Source organism: Parasteatoda tepidariorum, chromosome 1, assembly GCF_982258835.1.
Source record: "Parasteatoda tepidariorum strain Cologne lab strain chromosome 1, Ptep-v5.0, whole genome shotgun sequence".
Classification (NCBI taxonomy): domain Eukaryota; kingdom Metazoa; phylum Arthropoda; class Arachnida; order Araneae; family Theridiidae; genus Parasteatoda; species Parasteatoda tepidariorum.
The window spans coordinates 19,382,238-19,401,864 of NC_141755.1; the positions used below are offsets into that span (position 1 = coordinate 19,382,238).

General features: G+C 30.6%; 1 protein-coding gene across 1 annotated transcript in view; it reads right to left on the bottom strand.

The window, feature by feature from the left end:
• The window catches only part of LOC107446106 (digestive cysteine proteinase 1), a 31,692-nt gene extending 13,836 nt beyond the window's left edge, over positions 1-17,856 (bottom strand). The window contains exons 1-4 of the mRNA XM_021147768.4: positions 17,715-17,856; positions 10,140-10,284; positions 6,379-6,528; positions 4,100-4,252 (exon numbers count right to left, since the gene is read on the bottom strand). Coding sequence (XP_021003427.3) covers positions 4,100-4,252; positions 6,379-6,528; positions 10,140-10,238 — 402 coding nt within the window. The 5' untranslated portion in view covers positions 10,239-10,284; positions 17,715-17,856. The remainder of the gene's footprint in view (positions 1-4,099; positions 4,253-6,378; positions 6,529-10,139; positions 10,285-17,714) is intronic.
• Positions 17,857-19,627: the final 1,771 nt, after the last annotated feature.

Here is a 19,627-nt window from a genome sequence, read left to right on the forward strand (position 1 = left end):
TTAGCTTTCAGTTTGTTTATAAAATGACATCCCAAGACATGAAATATTTTATTCGTGGCTTTGATTGTCTGCATATTTTATATATTATTTACTCATAATCAGGTAACAACCAGCAAAAACGTTGTGCTAAAGCACTTCAACTGAATGGTTTAGAATTGGAATGGCTGGGGCAAAATTGGAGAATGAATTCGGCATGTATTGGGTCAAAACATCTTATTCAATGCTTCAAATGGAAAATTCTTATTTGAAAAGTAGACGAGGCTCTCGTTAAGAAAGTTTATTCCAGAATGCTGCGAAACAGGACTGTAAGGAATTGCTAAGCTACAGTAAAAAAACCTAAGTGAGACTGAATGACGGTTAGACTCTGTAAGGCATAGTTTGGCATTATTGTGATAAAATGCGAGGCAAGCTGTTGAAAATGACACATTAAATATCAAGAATGGTATTCCTATTTAGAATAGCTGTTAATGAGTTTATGGAAATGTAGAAATAATTTGGAAAAAAAATGAAAAAAGGATTACTATTAGAAATTACCTTTTTAATGTTAATTATTTATGACAAATTATTAGAAAAAGATTATATATTTTTCCTTGAATATTTTTATTTGCAATAAATTCTTTAAGAACTAACTTATGCTTTAAAAATTAACTTATGCTTATACCTTGAGGAACCAAAACTATCGCATAAGGGAAAGAGGTAGCTCGAACCATAGCTTGAATGCCTGTTTTATTTATTCAATTTTAATGATGAATCTGAAATAAGCTTTTTTTCGCTGATCAAAAATGTATCGGTTTACTCTCAGAGAAATAGTTTCTACTTAGAATCATACGACCATACAAATTTGTTCCAACCTAACAAAATATAGTACTAAATAAGGTATACTGAATACATTTCTGTTAAGGTTGAACCACATTATTATACGATCTAGTTCAAGGGATCCAGTTCGTCAATCACTTCATCTATAGGAGCGATGGCTGTTGACCCAAGTTCGAATCCCAGCGTTGACTAATTCTTCTCCCTGCTCACACCTATCACTTTGATATGACATAAAATATCCTCAGTAGTAGTCGGGTAATGGATTAGAATCCCCTTACAGTACAGTAAACCTTGGGAAGTTTTCGTGGTATTTCTTTCCATGTAACGCAAATGTGGTTTAGTCCACCAAAAAATTTTCCACAAAGGCATGCTTGTTCCGATGCTTGATACAGGAGTTCCCTTGTCTTCTGGATTAGGTTCAAAATTACAAGGCTACGAAATTGAAACTTGAACTCAGAATTGGGTCTGCCTTTTAATGCTGGTTATAAATCACTTCATCGACAGGCCGTTTTATCGACACCACTTTGTCGAAGGGCCATTTTATTGAAAAGGTCATTTTGTTGAAAGGGCCATTTCGTTAACACGGTCTTTTCGTCCATCATTTTGTTGACAGGTATTTCCTTGAGAAAATTGTTTCGTTAGGAGGTTCATTACGTCAACACAGCTATTTTGTCTAAAGGGTCGTTTCGTTGACTGTTTCATTTCGTAGACAGTATCGTTTTTAAACGGGTCTTTCGTTGACACGGCCATTTCATGACACTGTTAAGCGTAATATTAAAACTATTTTCAGGATTTGTTAGGTTAAGCGGTACGTCATTTGCTTTTTTTTTCAATTTAGTGTTTGTTGGAATCTTTCAAACCTAGCCTAATGCCAAATTTGTATACTATTTTGAAACTGCCACAGATGAAGCATTTTTTTTTAAATTTAAAATTGTCTACTTCTCTTACTGCTTGTCAGTTTACAGAAACTGAAACTTGGCACATTTATTGTTCCAATGGTATTTCACCCCTATTTACTTCTAAGGTTGTATGTTTATGTTCAATTTTTAATAGATTAGCATTGCTAAGACAATTGTAATTGCTACAGGGAATTATTCTGGATGTAGCAAGTGTATAAAGAGAGAAAAAATAATGAAGAAATGACAGTGAATTAATGAATATGAGAAATATTGATTTCTATATTAGTGAATACTGAAATAATTTTAGAACTGATAATTGTATTTAAAAACAATTTTCTAATCAATTAATACTTAGTTGGGGGACGTTTAAATGAAACTGGTTGATGTGTACATCTTGTATACAGTTTGTGTGTATACATCTTGTAATAGTGTAATGCTCATATGTGCGCAAGCATTGTCCTCAAGTCATTCCTAAAAGCATGATCCCTGATCATTGTAAACAACCCATTGTGGCTCTAGTATGACGATAACAATCAAATTATTTTTAAAATCAAATGGAATTATATGTAATACAAATGTTCTATTATTCTTTATTGATGAATATCTTGGGGGGAAAAACAGAATTTTTTGCAGTAAAATTGTTCATTTTTTACCACGTTTATGTAAACTTGCCTTCGTGTATGTCTGTCCGGGTGCAATTTTGTAATCGACTTTAAACTAACTTCCCGACTAGCTACAAACTTCAAATTTGGCACATAGTTCAGAATTGGATGACAATGCATGAAAATGAAGAGAAAAAAGACAAACAAAGTAAAATAAAATTAAAATTAAAAAAAAAATTTTTTTTTTCGAGATTGTCTTTTGTTGTCGATTCCATTATTTCAAATTAGGTGTCAGGTGAAAATTTTTTTATTGTCGGAGTATTATATCATTGGCTGAAAAATCACGTGGTAGGATCCAGTTTTCCTCATTCATTTCCAGATTGTTTTGGTTGTCATCAGCATAAAATGAAAGTTCTATTATTTTAGTAGTGGTCTTGTAGTAGTCTTGACTACTCTTGACTAAGAAAAATAATCTAAATAGAAATATATATTTTTAAAAACCACGTTTTTTGTAGTGAAGAATAATAATTAAAAAGTAATAATTTCTAAAAAATATAAAATAAGAATTAAAAATTAAAAAAATTATAATTTAAAATAAAATAATTCAAAATAAAAAATAATATTTTTAAGAACCACGTTTTTGTAGTGGAAAATAATAATTTTAAAAAAAAATTGAAAAACGAAAAACGTGGGGAGCATGAAATACATAATAGTACATATGCACATTTTCTTACTCATACACACGCACAGCCATATATGCATCCACGTACATATGCATATACACAAACATATTCCACATCCACATTCAGACACAATTACAGATATACATATACATATTCTCAAGAGCACACATACACACACTAATATAACATTACTGTTTTGTATTTCATGCGCCCCACGTTTTTCGTTTTTCAAATTTTTTTTAATTATTATTCTCCACTACAAAAACGTGGTTTTTAAAAATATTATTTTTTATTTTGAAATTTTTTTTGTTTATACTTTAGAAAAACCAAGGACATCAGTTTAGTTCTCACAGCTATGAAAATAATCATAGACCTAAAATAATTGTTTAAACATAAGTAAACTAATTCATATGGTATTCTTGCGAACAAATTTAAAAATGTAGCTTCGGAATAAATACATTAAAAATTCCGAAAGACAATTTGAATTGAATGCATTTTTACATTTGTTATTTCTGTTCTTTGGATGCAAATTTAAATTTAAATATACTGTTTTTAAAAAAAAAACTTTGGTAGGGTTATTAAAATTGTAAGGCATCAACTGTTTTAGATCTTGTTTTCTCCAGTTTCATTCTTTTTCATTTATACAAAATTGCTTGGATAAAAATAAACAAATCAAAATGGAACATCAATGACAAGACATAAATTTATTAGTGGTGCCAGGTCACAATACGCATCCTCAGTGTAAAGTTAACTTTATATATTGTCAACGAAACGACCCTGTCGACAAAATGACCCTTTACCGACGAAATGGCCTGTCATCGAAACGACTTTCCTAGTAGATTAAATGATCTATCTACGAAGTAGTATCGATGAAACAGCCTGTCCTTCAAGTGATTGTCGCCGAAATGAACTCGACCAAGTTCAAGAAGGATTAAGGACTATAATTTAACTTGTATATTAAGGTTGCAGCAAATTTAAACTAAATTATGGTTAAAAGTGTTATGATATTTCTAACAATGTTTTGAGGTGTACTTTTAGGAAATAAAATGACCACTCCCCATTCATTTCTATGTTTTTCATGAAGCATGAAATTCCTTACTTGATTCATAACTCTTGTGACGTATCCTCTTTTATTCCAGTCGATGCCGTCAGGTATTGGATGGTTGGATGGAGGTGAGTACAGTAAACTCTTATTGTTGCACTCCATTTTGTCTTCCAATCCTGAAGCTAAAGCATTAATTTCGTCATCAGTCTGAAAACAGAACCAAAAATTTGACATTTACAATAGGTATTTTTAATATTCTTTATCCTACATGCCCTTTATGCTTTAATACGTTGAGAAATTCTACGCAAAAATATTATTTAGAGATTTTGTGCAATTTATTGTTTTTTATTAAATTAAGCTTATTAGGTGATAAATTAAACAATTATAAATTAAATAATAATAATAATTGTTATTAATAAATTAAAAATTAGGTATAAAAAGAAAACAATGTTTAAACAATTTGTTTCAGAACCAGCTCATATCTAAAAACACTGTAACGGTTAGATACAACAGAGTAAAGTTCTAAAGCTCGTTGTTTCTTTCTTCCAAAGCCAGCTTAATAGAAGAAATTCCAAAATGGTAATATTTAATATGGTACAGTCTAACAAATAGCTACAGTTAGAACTAATGAAGGAATAAATTTGGATAAAAACTGTTATTTAAAGTTACAATATAAGTAATTCTTGATAATTTATTAACTTTTCTTTTCTCCGTTTCCAGAAGAATTTATCATTTAACAGAATTTAATACTCAGGAAGTAAACTAATACTAATTAACTAGCAATATTTGCTAAGGTAGTACTCATCAATTTTACAACTGAACCAAAAGTTTCCTACTAAAGTTATTGGTTTATTGGCCTTACATACATTTGCAGGCTGGCGTGCTCAATTAAGACTTATAAACCTTTGTCAAGTAGGACAAACAGAACAATTCAAAGAAGGATATTAAGAAGAATACTTCGAGGATTAATAAAGGCTCTACTGTGTCTAGGGCAAAACATCCTTTGGAAAATGCGTTACTCTGACGCCACAACTGCAAGAGACGTCATTGTGGGTATAGATCCTGATTGGCTGTTGAAACGTGGCATTTGTCTATGTTAGCAACTGTTTTCTTCATTCTCTTCATTCAGAGTGAGCCTAGCTCATCAAATATGAATTCTCTTAAGTGACACATTTTATATTCTTACACAAAGGAAGATTAGGCTTATTTCTTACTTAACACAAAAACGCGGACACAAAGCCATACAGAAAATAAACAAACTTATTATACAACAAAGTTACAAGATCACAATATAAAAATAATCACGGATACAATAAAATGCATAAACAAATAGTTGGTCTAGGTAAAATAAAAAACGTAGACAAGAGGAAATATATTTCACCAAATTCGATGTGCAATGTTGTATTTAATTAATTTCACGTTAATTAACGTTCTAACTTATATGGAGAAACTTGGTTCGATCTTAGTCAGTAATATCCAGGATATTAATTCCCCATCTTGCTTATAAGAAACCAGCTAGCACTGGGGTCTTAGGTCAGGTGGTTGTGTATCAGCGGTCTTCTTCTTTTCGAATTGAGAGTATCCTATTCACGGAGTAATTTACATGCATCTAAACTGATTTCAAGCCAGAGATAAACTAATGTTCCTAAGAAATGCTACTTTTGCATCAAATGCTAAACAAGATTTAATTGCTGCTTTTTTAATAGATGTAAATACTTATTTATTGGAAGCAATTGTTTTTATTCATTTAATTAGAATTTCAGTTTAAAAACTTTCTTCTCATTTTTAAAAACGTTTTCTTGAAATATACTCCTTAAGTATGGTACAGTTTGAAAGATATTATCAGTTATACAGTTTGAAAGATATTATCACAAAAATTTATGCCATTTGTGTCCGTTTTTGTACATTTTTAGTACTGATTGTTAATAGCTATAATATCTCAACTAAGTGGGATCTAATAATAAAAAAATAAAATAAGAGCTCTTTTAATAAGGAAAATAATAAAAGAAGAAACAGTTTGTTAGACTTAAACTCGAAGAAAAGTTTTAACTTTTAAACAATGCACTGAAAATCACATATTAAGTGAAATTATAGTATCAAGATGAAAATTTTAATTTAATAAATTGTGGCTTTTCTTCATTATGATGTCATTTTCATATTAATCATAGGTGGCACTGTTTTAAGAATGACTAAAACCTCGCTTAACTGTTGTAAATATCTGTTACTGTCACTTAACAATTATAAAATTAGTCTATTGTTCGTTAAAAGCGTTGCTTCTTATGATGACACAATCTAAAAGGATGAACTGGTTAAAAAAATTAAAAAAAGCTTACCATATCAGAGAAATGATTAAGTCCCATGCTGAAGGATTGTTCACCCTTGTGGTATCCTTTATTGTGTTCCCACATTTCTTGCAGAGCTTTATCAAAAATGGGCCTTTTTAACGCATCATCCAGATCTGAGTATTTTTTCGAGAAATGATTCTAAATGCAACGCAAATGTACCTTTACAAATTTATCATAAGAGAAGAGTTCATTTGTAAGAATGCATAAATGTTTATAAATAAAAAAGTAGCTACAATATCAGTCTGCTTTCTTCAAAATGACATGTTGCAAAATTATACTCAAACTAGATCCACATTATGTAGATAAATATACCCTTAAAATTAAAGCTTTTTTAAATACAGCTAATTAAGTTTCTCTTAAAAGAATGTACCATGCAATGTAGAGGAAAAAATGAAGAGTGGAAAATAATGTAATGAGTTTAGGAACATAATTCTTGAATTGAAATAAAAAACTCAGTTCTGCTAACAAAGATTTTTTTTTTTTAAATTTCAAAAGATGTATTATTCAATGACACAACGAAGAATGTACACAAAGTGTTAATCACATATCAACTTGAATTTTTTTAAAACAGTTAGCTCTTTTTAGTAAGGAAATAACGTAATTAAAAATTCTTGATTTGGCTGCGCGCGGAGAGATAAATTATTAAAAATGTAAGTAATTTAATTTAGTAAGTTATTAATTACTTAATTAGTAATTAATTTAGTAATGTAAGTCAGTAATTGTCAAGAATTTCAGAAATTTCGTCAAAACTAATACAGTTGGCAGAATCTCAACTGATTTCTAATTCAGAAATTAAATGGTTCTACTAAAAAATATTTGCAAAATGCAGAGTTATGCAGGAATTTGTTAAGAAAAAGTATTTTGGTGGAATAAAACTCGGTAACGTATTGAAGGTAAAAGTTGCTAGTTTTGAAACCTTATAACTAAATAATAATTTTGAAAAACAAGGTAAATTTCATATTAGATCTATTAGATCTATTTATAGCATTAAAATTTAATAATTTCTTGAGCCAAAAACATTTAAAGAGTTTCTTAAGCGTTCAAAAATGAAATAGGAATTTATAAATGCAAAATTGTAGATAAATTTTCTGTGGTAACTAAGGTAGAAATTTTATCCTAAGGTAGAAATTTTTTAAGGTAGAAATTTTATCCTTATAAAATTTGAGAAACTGAACTATGTTGCTACAATAGATGTAACAATCTACTTCACTATAAGAATTTTCATTCAGAAATTACGGTAAAATGACAAGCAGCATTCTGTTCATCCATCTGACGGTAAAGACGGTTTACGGTAAAGAATATTTTTTACCTTTACGGTTTTGAAACACTTTTGCAACTTGTATAGTTATACAAAATACCATGAATACAAAGTATTAAGCAGCTTTAAGGTGCTGCCATCTATGTGTGAATGATAGTATCGTATTCTAATAGTCCAGGATCACAAATTGGGGAGTGCAGCTCAATGGGAACTCCTGAGGTGTTAGAAGGGAATGGAGGAAATATTGTGGTGTTTACGCTGAGACTCGAACCCCCCCTTTTTGTTGGTTATGAGATTGACAATAGCCCTCTCGGCTACAAGGAACTAACTGAATTCATCGTCTTAGTTGATGCGGTAAAAATGTGGTTGTTAAACGTATTAGGGAACAGCAGTTAATAAACGGTTTTTCTCACTGTGAACAGTTTTATTACCGTGTTATTTATGATCACTTGACTGTTTTATTTGAAGATGATAAAATAACAATTAAATTGTTATGTAACCATTTTTTCCGAGAAATTTCCAATAGTGTACTTCAAACTAATTCCTTGTTAAGGTGGCAGCAAAGTTCCACCTCTTATGATTCAACCCTTATTATGGTTCAACTTTGAACCGATTTTTTAATATATTGTGCTATAATATAGATTAAAATTATTTTCTAAATGTCGAATAATTGAGTGTTTAAAAATATTTTTAACGTGTTATTCAATAAAATTACTTTAAAAGCAAGGTATAAAAGTAATGCTTAGTTATTAAGATACTGATTTAATCAAAGAATTTTGAATTTTCCCCATAAATATTGGCCGAGTTCTATAAAAAAAATTGCTATACTTTTTTAGGGATGTCTAAACTTCCAGTATGCAGTAAAATTTAAACCCCACCAAATAACAACTACTGCACTTTTCTTAAAGTGTAAATTATTTGAGTCATTGGTCAAGTTAATAACTAACAAAAAAGAGATAATGTTTTTACCCATTTAAGCACTTGCTACCTTTTTGCCAAATAATACCCAAGTTAGTATCCATAGCTTTTTAACAGTCGAATTAATGCTACGTAATACCATGCCATGCATTAAGCCATAAACAAAGATAAAATATGACTTGATTTTTCCTCCCAAAAAGGTAGAAGAGCTAAATGATTTAGACACATTAGGACAGTTTTTGCCTATTTATTTATATATATTATTCAGAAAAATCAGAAATTTTAAATGCTTATTACGTATTTAAAAACTATCAAGTGTGGAATTAAACCTTTAAATTATTACATATATTTACGAGGGATTGCCCACAATTTTCTAATGAATTAGCGAAAAACTTTTCTCTAAGTTTCAATAAAAACTATCCTTTTTTGTATTCCATTATTTATGTAATTATGTTGATTATTATGAATTGATGTAATATGATTTTAAAGCTTAGTGAATAAATAACCAAGGATTCCTGCATTAACTATCTCCACGAGGTGTAATCTAGAAACTTTCATCAAATAATTCCTACCTTGAAAAGAAACAAAAACAAATATTTTTGAAAAGAGAATAAATCTTAGCAGTCAAAAATTAATAAAAAATAGAAAAAAGGATTACTACAATTACATTTGTATGTTTCGCATATTTGGTAAAATTTTTTAGACTTCAATATCTAAAAGAGAAAAACAGAAATGACCAGGGGGGACGTTAACGTGACCGAAACGTCCTTACTTGGAGTTTCGAAATTTCTGTGACAATTGGCACCACACGTTGAGCAACGCTCTTTTTATGTCCTGCATGTAGCTGTTAGATGGAGTTTGTGACTTGCATTTGGAATTTGTGACTTGCTCGGATCTTAAGTATGTTCCTTAAAATTCAGATCCGGAGATCTTGTTGGCCAACCGAGACTTGCAAACAGCGATTAAAACAAATTACCTCAGAAAATCCTAAACTGCGTTATTTCCAGTATAACGCTACTATGCAAAGTCTGTATGTCTGTAAGAGGAGATCATATCCCCTAAATAACCTTTATATTTAGTTTGAGTGTGACACTGTTGCTAACTTGTGACACCTTCCGACAACGATGCGTGTCACGCACAGTCATGCGTGTGCATTATAACAGTTGAATGATTATTATTAGTATATTATTCTTTTTTAGTATATCAAAGTATTACTTGTATTCTATCAAATCTATATAAAGTCTGCCTAATAGAGCATGTTCCAGACACAAATGCATAATAATGTTTGTTTTATTTAGTTTACTTCCTTTATCTTTCTTGTTTGGCAACATATTTAGCTACTGTTTTGTAGTTGTTGACAGTTTGTATGATTAAAGTTTGTTCTATGTTAGGTCACTATGTAATTAAGAACACATACGCTTATGCACAATACAGAGCAGTTCTGGAGATAATCCTGAAAATTCTTTTAATTGTGAACACCAGTACAGTTGAATCAATTCCAATAACAAATAGCAAAGTAAGTTCAGTTTATTTTTTCAAAGTTTATTTTAATGTTTTACTCAAAATACATTACCTTGTACTCTTCCCAGAGTTTATCATCGCCTCTTCTAATTATAATAAGCGTACAATATGCCACAGAAATAAAACATGAAAGCAGTAGAATTATTTTCATGTTAGTTCTTTGGATGGATTTTTAAGCTTGATGAATCTCTGTTAAGCTGAAAAAATGGATGCAAACATTTTAAAAATTGCTTTAAAGATATTTGATTCATAAGATCAATAGGATGAAAGGATAAGATCAACATAAGATCAATAGGATGAAAGTGGTATAGTGCCATGACAAAAGTTTCACTATTTGAAGGATAAACATTGCTTGTTTTTCAATTATATAAGTATACGAATACTAGAAAAGGTTATAAAAAGTATACAAGTCGGAAACTTGCATGCCACTGAATATTACATTTAGACATGCTGTCAAAATGTAACATATGATCAATGGGATGAAGTTTTTATCTTGTCAAGGACTAAGGTTCCATTTTTTGCAGGGTAAAAACTATTGGTTTTCTTCTTGTTTAAACAGCAAAAAGCTAGAAATTGTTTTAAAAAATTTTACTGGCTGGAAATTTTTGCGCGTCACTGTATCTATATACATGATGCTAAAATAATGATAAATGGGATAAAGGTGGTGTAGCGCCTATGAGAAGAGACACAATATTTGAAGGATAAAAATTATTTGTTTTCCACTCACCTAAACAGCCAAAAGCTGCAAAATGCTATAAAAATATACTGGCTGAAAACTTTTGCGTGCCTCTGTGTATTATTCTTATACGTGCTGTCAAAATCTAAGGTCAAAGGGATGAAAATGTAACTTATCTATGAGTAAAGGGCACATTTTTTTTCAGTGTGGAAATTACTTGTGTCCACTCACTTAAACAGCCAAAAACTGGAAATTGCTATAAAATAAACAAGACGGAAATGTTTGCTCGCCACTGCACCTATATTATTTTTATACATTCCGTTAAAATATTAGATCAATGGGATGAAGGTGGCATAGTACCGATGAGTCAGGGGCACATTATTTATTTGAAGGATAAAAATCACTTGTTTTTAATTTACATAAGCAGCTGAAAGCTAGAAAAGTTTATAAAAATAAACCGGACACTTTTGCACTGTATATTAGTTTAGATGTGCTGTCCAAAAATAAAGTCAACTGGATAAAGGTAAGTTGTTTATGAGTAAGGGACACACATTTTTTGCAGAATAAAAATGATTTGCTTTTCATTTATTTAAACAGCTAAAAACTGGAAATTGCTATTAAAAGTATGCACGTGCCGGAAATTTTTGCTCGCCACTGCACTTATATTATTTTTATACACTTAGCTCAAATATAAGATCAATGGGATGAAGGTGATATCGTGTATGTGAGTAATGGGCTTGATTAATCAAACTTTGGCAAATTTTAAATAGGAGCACATTCTAAAAACGTTCAGTTAAACTTCTAATAAGGGTTATCTTGATGAGTAAGTACTTTATTTACGCCGCTCTAGAGCTGCTCAATTGGCTATTGGCGACGGTCTGGGAAACATCCCCGAGGATGATCCGAAGACATGTCACCGTAATTTTTATCCTGGGGATGCCTCCCCTGCTTTGGTAGCTCGACGACCTGCACGCGAAGTCGAGTACTTTACGGTAGAACAATTTAACCAGGACCGAAACCGTGCCCCCCGGTCCTTACGCAGGCTGATCAAAGCGGTCACCCACCCGCACACTGACCGTAGCCAGTGATGCCTGACTTCGGTGTTCTATTGGGAATCGTGTCTTTGCGATCACCGCAGGACTGATTATCTTGATGAAGGAGAGATAAAAAATTTTTTGATCGTTTGGACTAAATTATGTAATGAAATATAATTCTTAGCTTGAAAAAAAAATGATATTCATGAGAGATTTTAAAATTTAGAGTATTTCGAAGAAAAACTAAAACTTAAAAAAAGTTGTATTGAAAGTAAACTACAGTAGTATTAATTCCTTCAGGAGCGCAATCACATATAAGTGATTACGCGATTCTCCCCTCACGACCGTCAGCATCATGAATGAGACGAGCCTTTCGGACACCAGCAGCCCATGATCACGCGGGCGTAATTTCAATTTCACATGTTTATTTCAATTTTTATACAACATTAAATGGCGTTTGAATTATGTTTAATTTCGAATAATGTCTCACAAATGCTCTTTCATATCTTCGATTTTGCTTCCGATTATTTTTAATTGATACGGGGCATTTAAACATGTAAACAACTGCGTGTGTTAGGCTCTTTCAAGGGGATTGGAAATGAGAATTACTGCACTCTGGTTTTTGTTAATATTTTGAGACAGTGGGAAAAGGAAAAAATGCTTAATGATTTATGTCGAACCGTGGATTAGGGGATAGAGCGTTTGCCTTCCAAAGAATAGAACCAGGCTCGAATCCCAGCTATGGCTGGTTGATAGGAATTCCACATCCAACTTGCAACAACAGTGTTGACATAAATATCCTGAGTAGTAGACAGATAATGGTTAGAGTCCTCTTGCCGTCAGGCTAACCATGGAGTGTTTTCGTGGTTTTCCTCTCCATGTAACGCAAATGCACGCTAGTTTCATCAAAAAGTCCTCCACGAAAGCAAATTTCTCCCAATACTTGATCTAGGAGTTTCCTTGTCTTCTTGGATTAGATTCAAAATTACAAGATTACGGAGTTGAGCATCGTTAACTCAAAATTGAGTCGGCTGTTCAACGACGGTTATAAAATCTTTACGCGTGAGCCGTGATGGCTCAGGGGATAGAGAGATATGGCTATGTTTCGATACATAATATTTTGCATGTTTTGCAATTGTTTTTTTTTTTTTAAATATCAAGGACATTTCATGGAAGTATATTTCAAAATTATAAATGAAAACAAATTGAAAATTTCAGGGTACTTGATTGCAGTAATGATTTTATTTGAATTTTTAAATGAAATTAGTCTTAACGGGAATGCGTATAATCTCGGAGCTTGCGAGCCCGAGGTAGCGCTTCCATCTCATTTCTATGATCCGTAATAGGTTAATAAGAAGTTACTTTAGTTTTAATTTATTCCACACTATTATTTCATGAATAAAGAGTTTCCCATAGCTACAAAACGTGCATTCACTAATAACTTTGATTATATACAAATTTCATAATGTTATTCAATTTTTTATCCTTTAGAAGAGAACGATGGTTTATTTTTTACAGCAATTCCTTTACGACTTTTTTATTTTATACATATTACAAATCAATTATTTGTTTTATATTTCAAATGAACTTTTCAACATCACAATCCACTGCTAAGGAATATCGTCATAACATCCATGTCGCCGAATGATGTTGTTACGGTTTTACGCATTATGCTTGCTTTAAACCGATAAAACTTGCAATAAAAATGAAGCGATATTTTATGAGAAAATAATATCTTATAAAAACCTTTGCTTGTGTCGTTAAAATAGAATAGTAGGAGTATTCACGAAGTTAAACTAATTTATGTTTAAACCAGAAATTTAAAATATTTTTCTCATTCCATTATAGTTACGTGTTGTACAAATTTCATGATAAATTTTAATTGGACTAAATCAAAATAAAATAATCGATAACCTAGCACTTCAAAAGCTTTAAGCAAGGAAAAAAAATAGCCTTTTTGTAATTCTTTTCGAATTAAATACAGATTAGTACTTGTTAGAGAATTTGAACTGGTTGATTTTAAACCAGTGTGTTTAATCCTTTTTTATCTGAAATACTTTTATGATCAAAAGAAAATTATTTTTCTTTCGAATTTTCCTGTTCTGTTAAAAGACGCCATGGAATTTCTTTTTAAATCTTTTCATTTCTTTTTTTCTTAAAAATTTGTAATTTTTTTTTTCATAGAAGAAACAAACGGACTAAAAATGAAAGATTAAGAAATACTTTAACAAAGATCGGAGTTTTTATCGCTGGTGGTTGCTTGAATCCTGCTAGCTTCAGATCGATAGGTATTAGCTTGTCAGAGAAGTAAAGGTGGCCGGAGCATGATGTTGGCAATCAAGATGTTATTCTCAAAGTTATGGAACTTTAACTTTCATGACCCTCTTAATAAACAACTATTTTCTTCGGGAGTGCTATATTTATTTACTTATCATTATTATTATTATTATTGCTATTTTGCAATATGCTTGTCAACCTTCAAAAGAAGTAACAGGAAAAAGCATCTTTTCAGAACGAAAATTCCCCTACCAAATTAAAATTAGGAGAATTCTCGCTTGCATTACTTGGAAATGTCATCCAAATATAGCCATTATTTTCAGAAACAACATGGCGGGGACAAAATTAACATAAATTCCTGTAAATATTTTTGGAAAAATATTGAAGTAAAAAGGTGTTGAAATTGTATAAATAATCTTAGAAAGGTCTGACATGTAAGAAAATATTGCTTTATAGTTTTCCAGACAGTAGTGCCATCTGTTCACAAGCGTTGTCATTAACTTTAAAAATGGACGAGGATAGAGAACTAGTTTATTTAACAGAGCTCGTCAAGCCATCTATCTTCTTCTGTTCTTTTTTGATTGATTTTTTTCACGTCAGCGGTCATTTTTTGGTCATCTGGCGTGTTTAATATTATATAATATAAGATTTAAAAATTGTTAACATAATTCTTACTTAGAATAAACTCAAGCACTTTAAATATAATTGATACGAAGTTCTAGTGATAATATGTTATGTAATTTGTGTAAAAAAATATAAGAGAAAATATAAATAAAGGAAAAATATTATCCACACTCTACCACTAGAATTTTTTTCTCTGCTTCGTTACCCTAAAAGATCTTTTGGCGGAAATGCATGCAAAAAATATGCATTATAAAAGAAATAATATGTATTATAAAATGTATTATAAAAGAAGTATATAATAATATATATTATAAAAGAAGAAGAAATATGTATTATAAAAGAAGTTCATTAGCAGGTGTGAATATATTAACGAAAAAACTGCTAATTATTTTGAAAATGTCTTATCTAAAGAAAGAAATACTTTAGCATTTTGAATTTGCTCTTGGTATATGCATTTGCTAAAACGATTTTTATTTATTTATTTTTTAAATTTAATAGACATTGAGAATAGTGAACAGGAACGTAATACTTTATTTTTGAAATTATTTATTTTATTTCGAATTTAAAAACTCGATGAGAAATTCTTAAATAATTTTTTATGGATGCATATTCTTTTCATAATTTATTCAATGTATTCATATTGAAAAAAAATAATTTTTTTAAAATTTTGCTACTTTTTTATTGACATTTCACACAAATAATTTCATATCAGCAACCGAAATATTAAATAAATTATGAATTGTTGATTTGATATAAATATAATCATTCTTGCTTAGAAAAAAAAATTCTACTTTTGGAGCTCCTGTAATCCTTTCACGGAACCTCAGGGTTCCACGGAACACCTTTTGGGAACCGCTGCTTGAAGGTATTCTGATTTATTTTAGTGTGTTGAGAGAGTTAGCTTCTGCATAACTTTTCAAATCACCTAATAAAGTTCAACATTACTATTTCTTTTTTGAAGACACATATCTATATACTTTTTTCGAACGATGATTCAGAACAGCAACTGCTGCAACCCTGCATAGATATAAATCAGCCAGGATAAGAATAAAAAAAAACCTTACATCATTTTTACTTAGGACAAAATACTCGTACTCATTTCTTACAGATATCCAAAAAATTATCAACTTTACCTTGAAACATTTTCCTTTTAAGTCACAGATTACTGTTGAAAGAATAATATTAGATTTGAAGTCATGGACACCTCCTGATAACCTTTTACCTCTTCGTTCTCACACTGGAAACCCCTACATTACGGTTATAAATAATACTAATATCCCCTGTTCGATAACGCTCACTAGGCTCCGAAGATAGCTCAGGGCTCGTAGGGTTTTTAAAAAATGCTTAAAGATACTTATTTTCGATTTTCGTTTTTTAAAAGCCTTTAAAGGTGCTTTTTTCATTAGGTGTTTTTAAAAAGTGCTTAATTTTCCCTTTTTCAAAATGAGATTTTTCCTTTACTATGTTGATTTTCGCTTCGAATTATGCAAAAAGATACAGTTCACATTCTATTCAACGTTTTCACAATTAATTCAGCCTCAATCTATTTCGGCGTATTGTCAGTCAGTAGCGTATGAAAACGCCATTCGTTTTAAATGATTCAAAATTTCATGATTTTTGACAATAGTCAAAAACAATGTCAAAAGATTTTTTTTTTTTTGACATGATGGTTAAAACAAGATGAAAGCGTCAATTTTCAAAAACTTTCCAACCCTACCTAATTATGACATTTTTTTAAAGTGCTTAAAATATTTTTTGAGTGCTTGAAAAGTGCTTAAAAGGTGCTTATTTTTTTGTTGAATAATTTGACTACGCACCCTGTAGCTATGTAGTCTTATATGGCTTGCTTTGAAAACCATGATCGCTTCGTTGACTATGACGTTAAACCCATGTTAAATGTGTTCGAACTTAAAATCGTAAGAATTTTAACCATTTATTAAAATTTTCGATTCGATTCTCACATAGTAAATTTTTTAACAAATTAGAAATGATCGAAAAGTCCGGCAACTGGATTTTTACATCATGGCAACATTTATCTATATTTTTTCTAGTATTTCTCAGAAGAATTTTATACATGCCGGGATAGCCTGGTTGGTAGGGCACTGGGCCCATGTCCGAGAGTTCGTGGGTTCGAACCCCGTCGGCCGAAGACAAGTGTAGTAAAGTGACTGATGCACGTTAAATCTGTCGAGTCGTAAAAGTCCTCCATGTTCCCATAACAAATCAATACCTCTGGGGGTACTGGATTGAAAATCGATCGTTCTCTGATTCAGGTCAAAATTACCATCTGTGGATGAATGAATGGATGTATGAATGGGTCCGCCCTATAAACGGGTGCGACGTATGGTGTGGCAGAAGTCGAATTCTTAGCCATAGATGGCGCTACTGAAAAACAAGAAACGCACACTACGTTAAATTTGCTCGCTTTCACCAAGCAGACTTGCTCGTGTGGCAAGTGACATTAGAAACAACAACAACAGAATTTTATACTTTTTTTCCAGGAGAGAGCAGCGCAAAAACTACATATTTCGATCATGGAACCGCTGTCATAATCAAGATATTAACAGTTAAATCATTTATGACGATATTTCTCCTACACATTCTTTCAACGTTATGTTTTTCATAATTGTCATCAACGCTTTCTTCTGCTCTTAAAGCACGATTGTTTTTATTATACTTAAAAAGGGTAACAGCATGACTAATACTAATTTCTCAATGAATAATAATAACTATGTATAAAATTATTATTATTGAATCGGCATAAGTATAATTAAAACATCATATAGAACCCTTTGTGTTTGAAAAATGTGTACATCACATTCATCAAAAATTAATGAATTGATTATCATTAATGAGTTATTAACTCCCTTACAAATCCGACACTTTTGCTTATTTTGAATATTAGAAAAAGTCACTCTATGGTGAAATTCGAACGGATTGATGCCAAATTAAAATAATATAGAATTGTGCTAGCATTACATTCAATTTGACATTTAAATAGGAAGTTTTATCTTACCTACTGACTCAAATCAAAATGCTTGACGCGAAATTCAAAAATTGCATACAATTGCAATTAATTGACTATGCCACACACATAGTGAACAAGAATTTGCAAAAAATATGTTGTTTAGTTTCAAATACGACAACAACTTCTGAATTTTGCTGTTTGCGCACGTAATAACGAATCATGCTTTTTGTTTGCACATCGACGCCTTTTTGTCAGATAACGCCATCAAAGAAAAACTTTTTTTAATTGAATTTTTATATTCTCACCCAAATGGTCTATAAAACGAAATAAATTGAAAGATTGCGAATCGACGTAAAGTGCATGAGTGCGTAAACATGTCTATTTCAATTTGGAAAGGGAAATTAAATAATATTTCTTTAAAATATTTTTTGAAAGACAAACCATTTATAAAAAAAAGTGCAAGGAAATATACTAACGCAATTACAGATATTGATAATTGTTAAAAAAATATCTATATAATTCTCAGTTTTCCCATACAGTGAAAAAAAAAGTCAGTTTTATTTTAAACCCTAACTGATTGCAAAGAAAACCAGTGACAGCTAAACATGTAGGGGAAAGTGATGTGGTGCATTAATTTTGTCAAAATTAATTCTGTTTTTTAGCGGACTAACTCTGAATTAAATTTAACTAGACAAGAAAAAAATCGTGTTATTGTTGATTATTTCATAGTGTCTGTGTATAGTGCGGCTTTGAGGAGAACTCTTTGTTCAAATGCTTTTGTGCTTCACAGTTTTGTTTAAATAAATTTTGAAATAATATCTTTTATTCGGTGAAAAACTAACACCTATCTTATAAACAATATTATAAAAAGGAAGGAAGAGATTTTTTCAATTTATTTCTTGAATTTTAAATTGGATCTCTAATTTTATTTAAAGATATTCGATAAACAGATAAAGATTATTTAACGGTGCTTTAATAACCCTTTAAAAATACACAGTTTTTCTTTAAGAAAACCCATACCTATGTATTCTTAAAATGAAAATGACCGAGTTAAATGAAAATAAAAAATGAAAACCAAAAAGCATACCTATTGGAGGTCTCAAATTATTGTTTGACCGAGGAAAAAACAAAAAACGCTATCAAAATCCAACCAATCACAGCGATGGGTGACAGTTGTAATAAACATTAAAACAGGCTTAGTTATAAATTGAAACTTGAAAGTGTGTTTAATAATTTATCTAATTACTCCTCTATGTTTCCTTTCTCAATCAAACCTGTCTTGTTGTTTATTACTCTCGCCTTCCTATATCGTGATTTGTCGGATTTCGAAAGCATTTTTTCCCTCACATAAATATAAATTTGTGACCTCCAATGTATATACTTGTTTTTTGTCTTCATTTTTGATAAGCATTCTAAAAATATATGTTAAGGATAATATTTACGAAACATCCTGTATTTAAATATTAAACTAACAATATTAACTTTGTAAATCTGGAATTGTAGGAATAAAAGGTATGGAATTCTAGGAATAAAACAAACAAATAAAAAAAAACTTCCATTAAAAGTATATTTACTTTTCATTACATTTTTATTTATTATCACCCGGGAACAAATCAATCAAAAATTTCGGAAATTTGGATTTGGTCACAAGCATTTGAGACCGTTTATTTTACTTTCGAAATGCTGGCAATTGAATTTTGCGGTAATAAATAAATGACGTGCTTTTTATTAAGTAGAGAACACAAAATTTATCAAAATTGAAAGAAAAGCAATTGGAACAAACTTTCGTTTTAAATTGACTCAAAACTGACCATCATAGAACCATTGCGGCGTAATCTAAAACTACCTCTTAAAAAGCACTGCGAGTTTTTTTTAACTTCTATTCTAACGGATGCTAAAAATGTTAAGGAAGTGGTAGAAAATATAAAATGTTGGGTCCCTTTCGATTGATTGAAGCATTA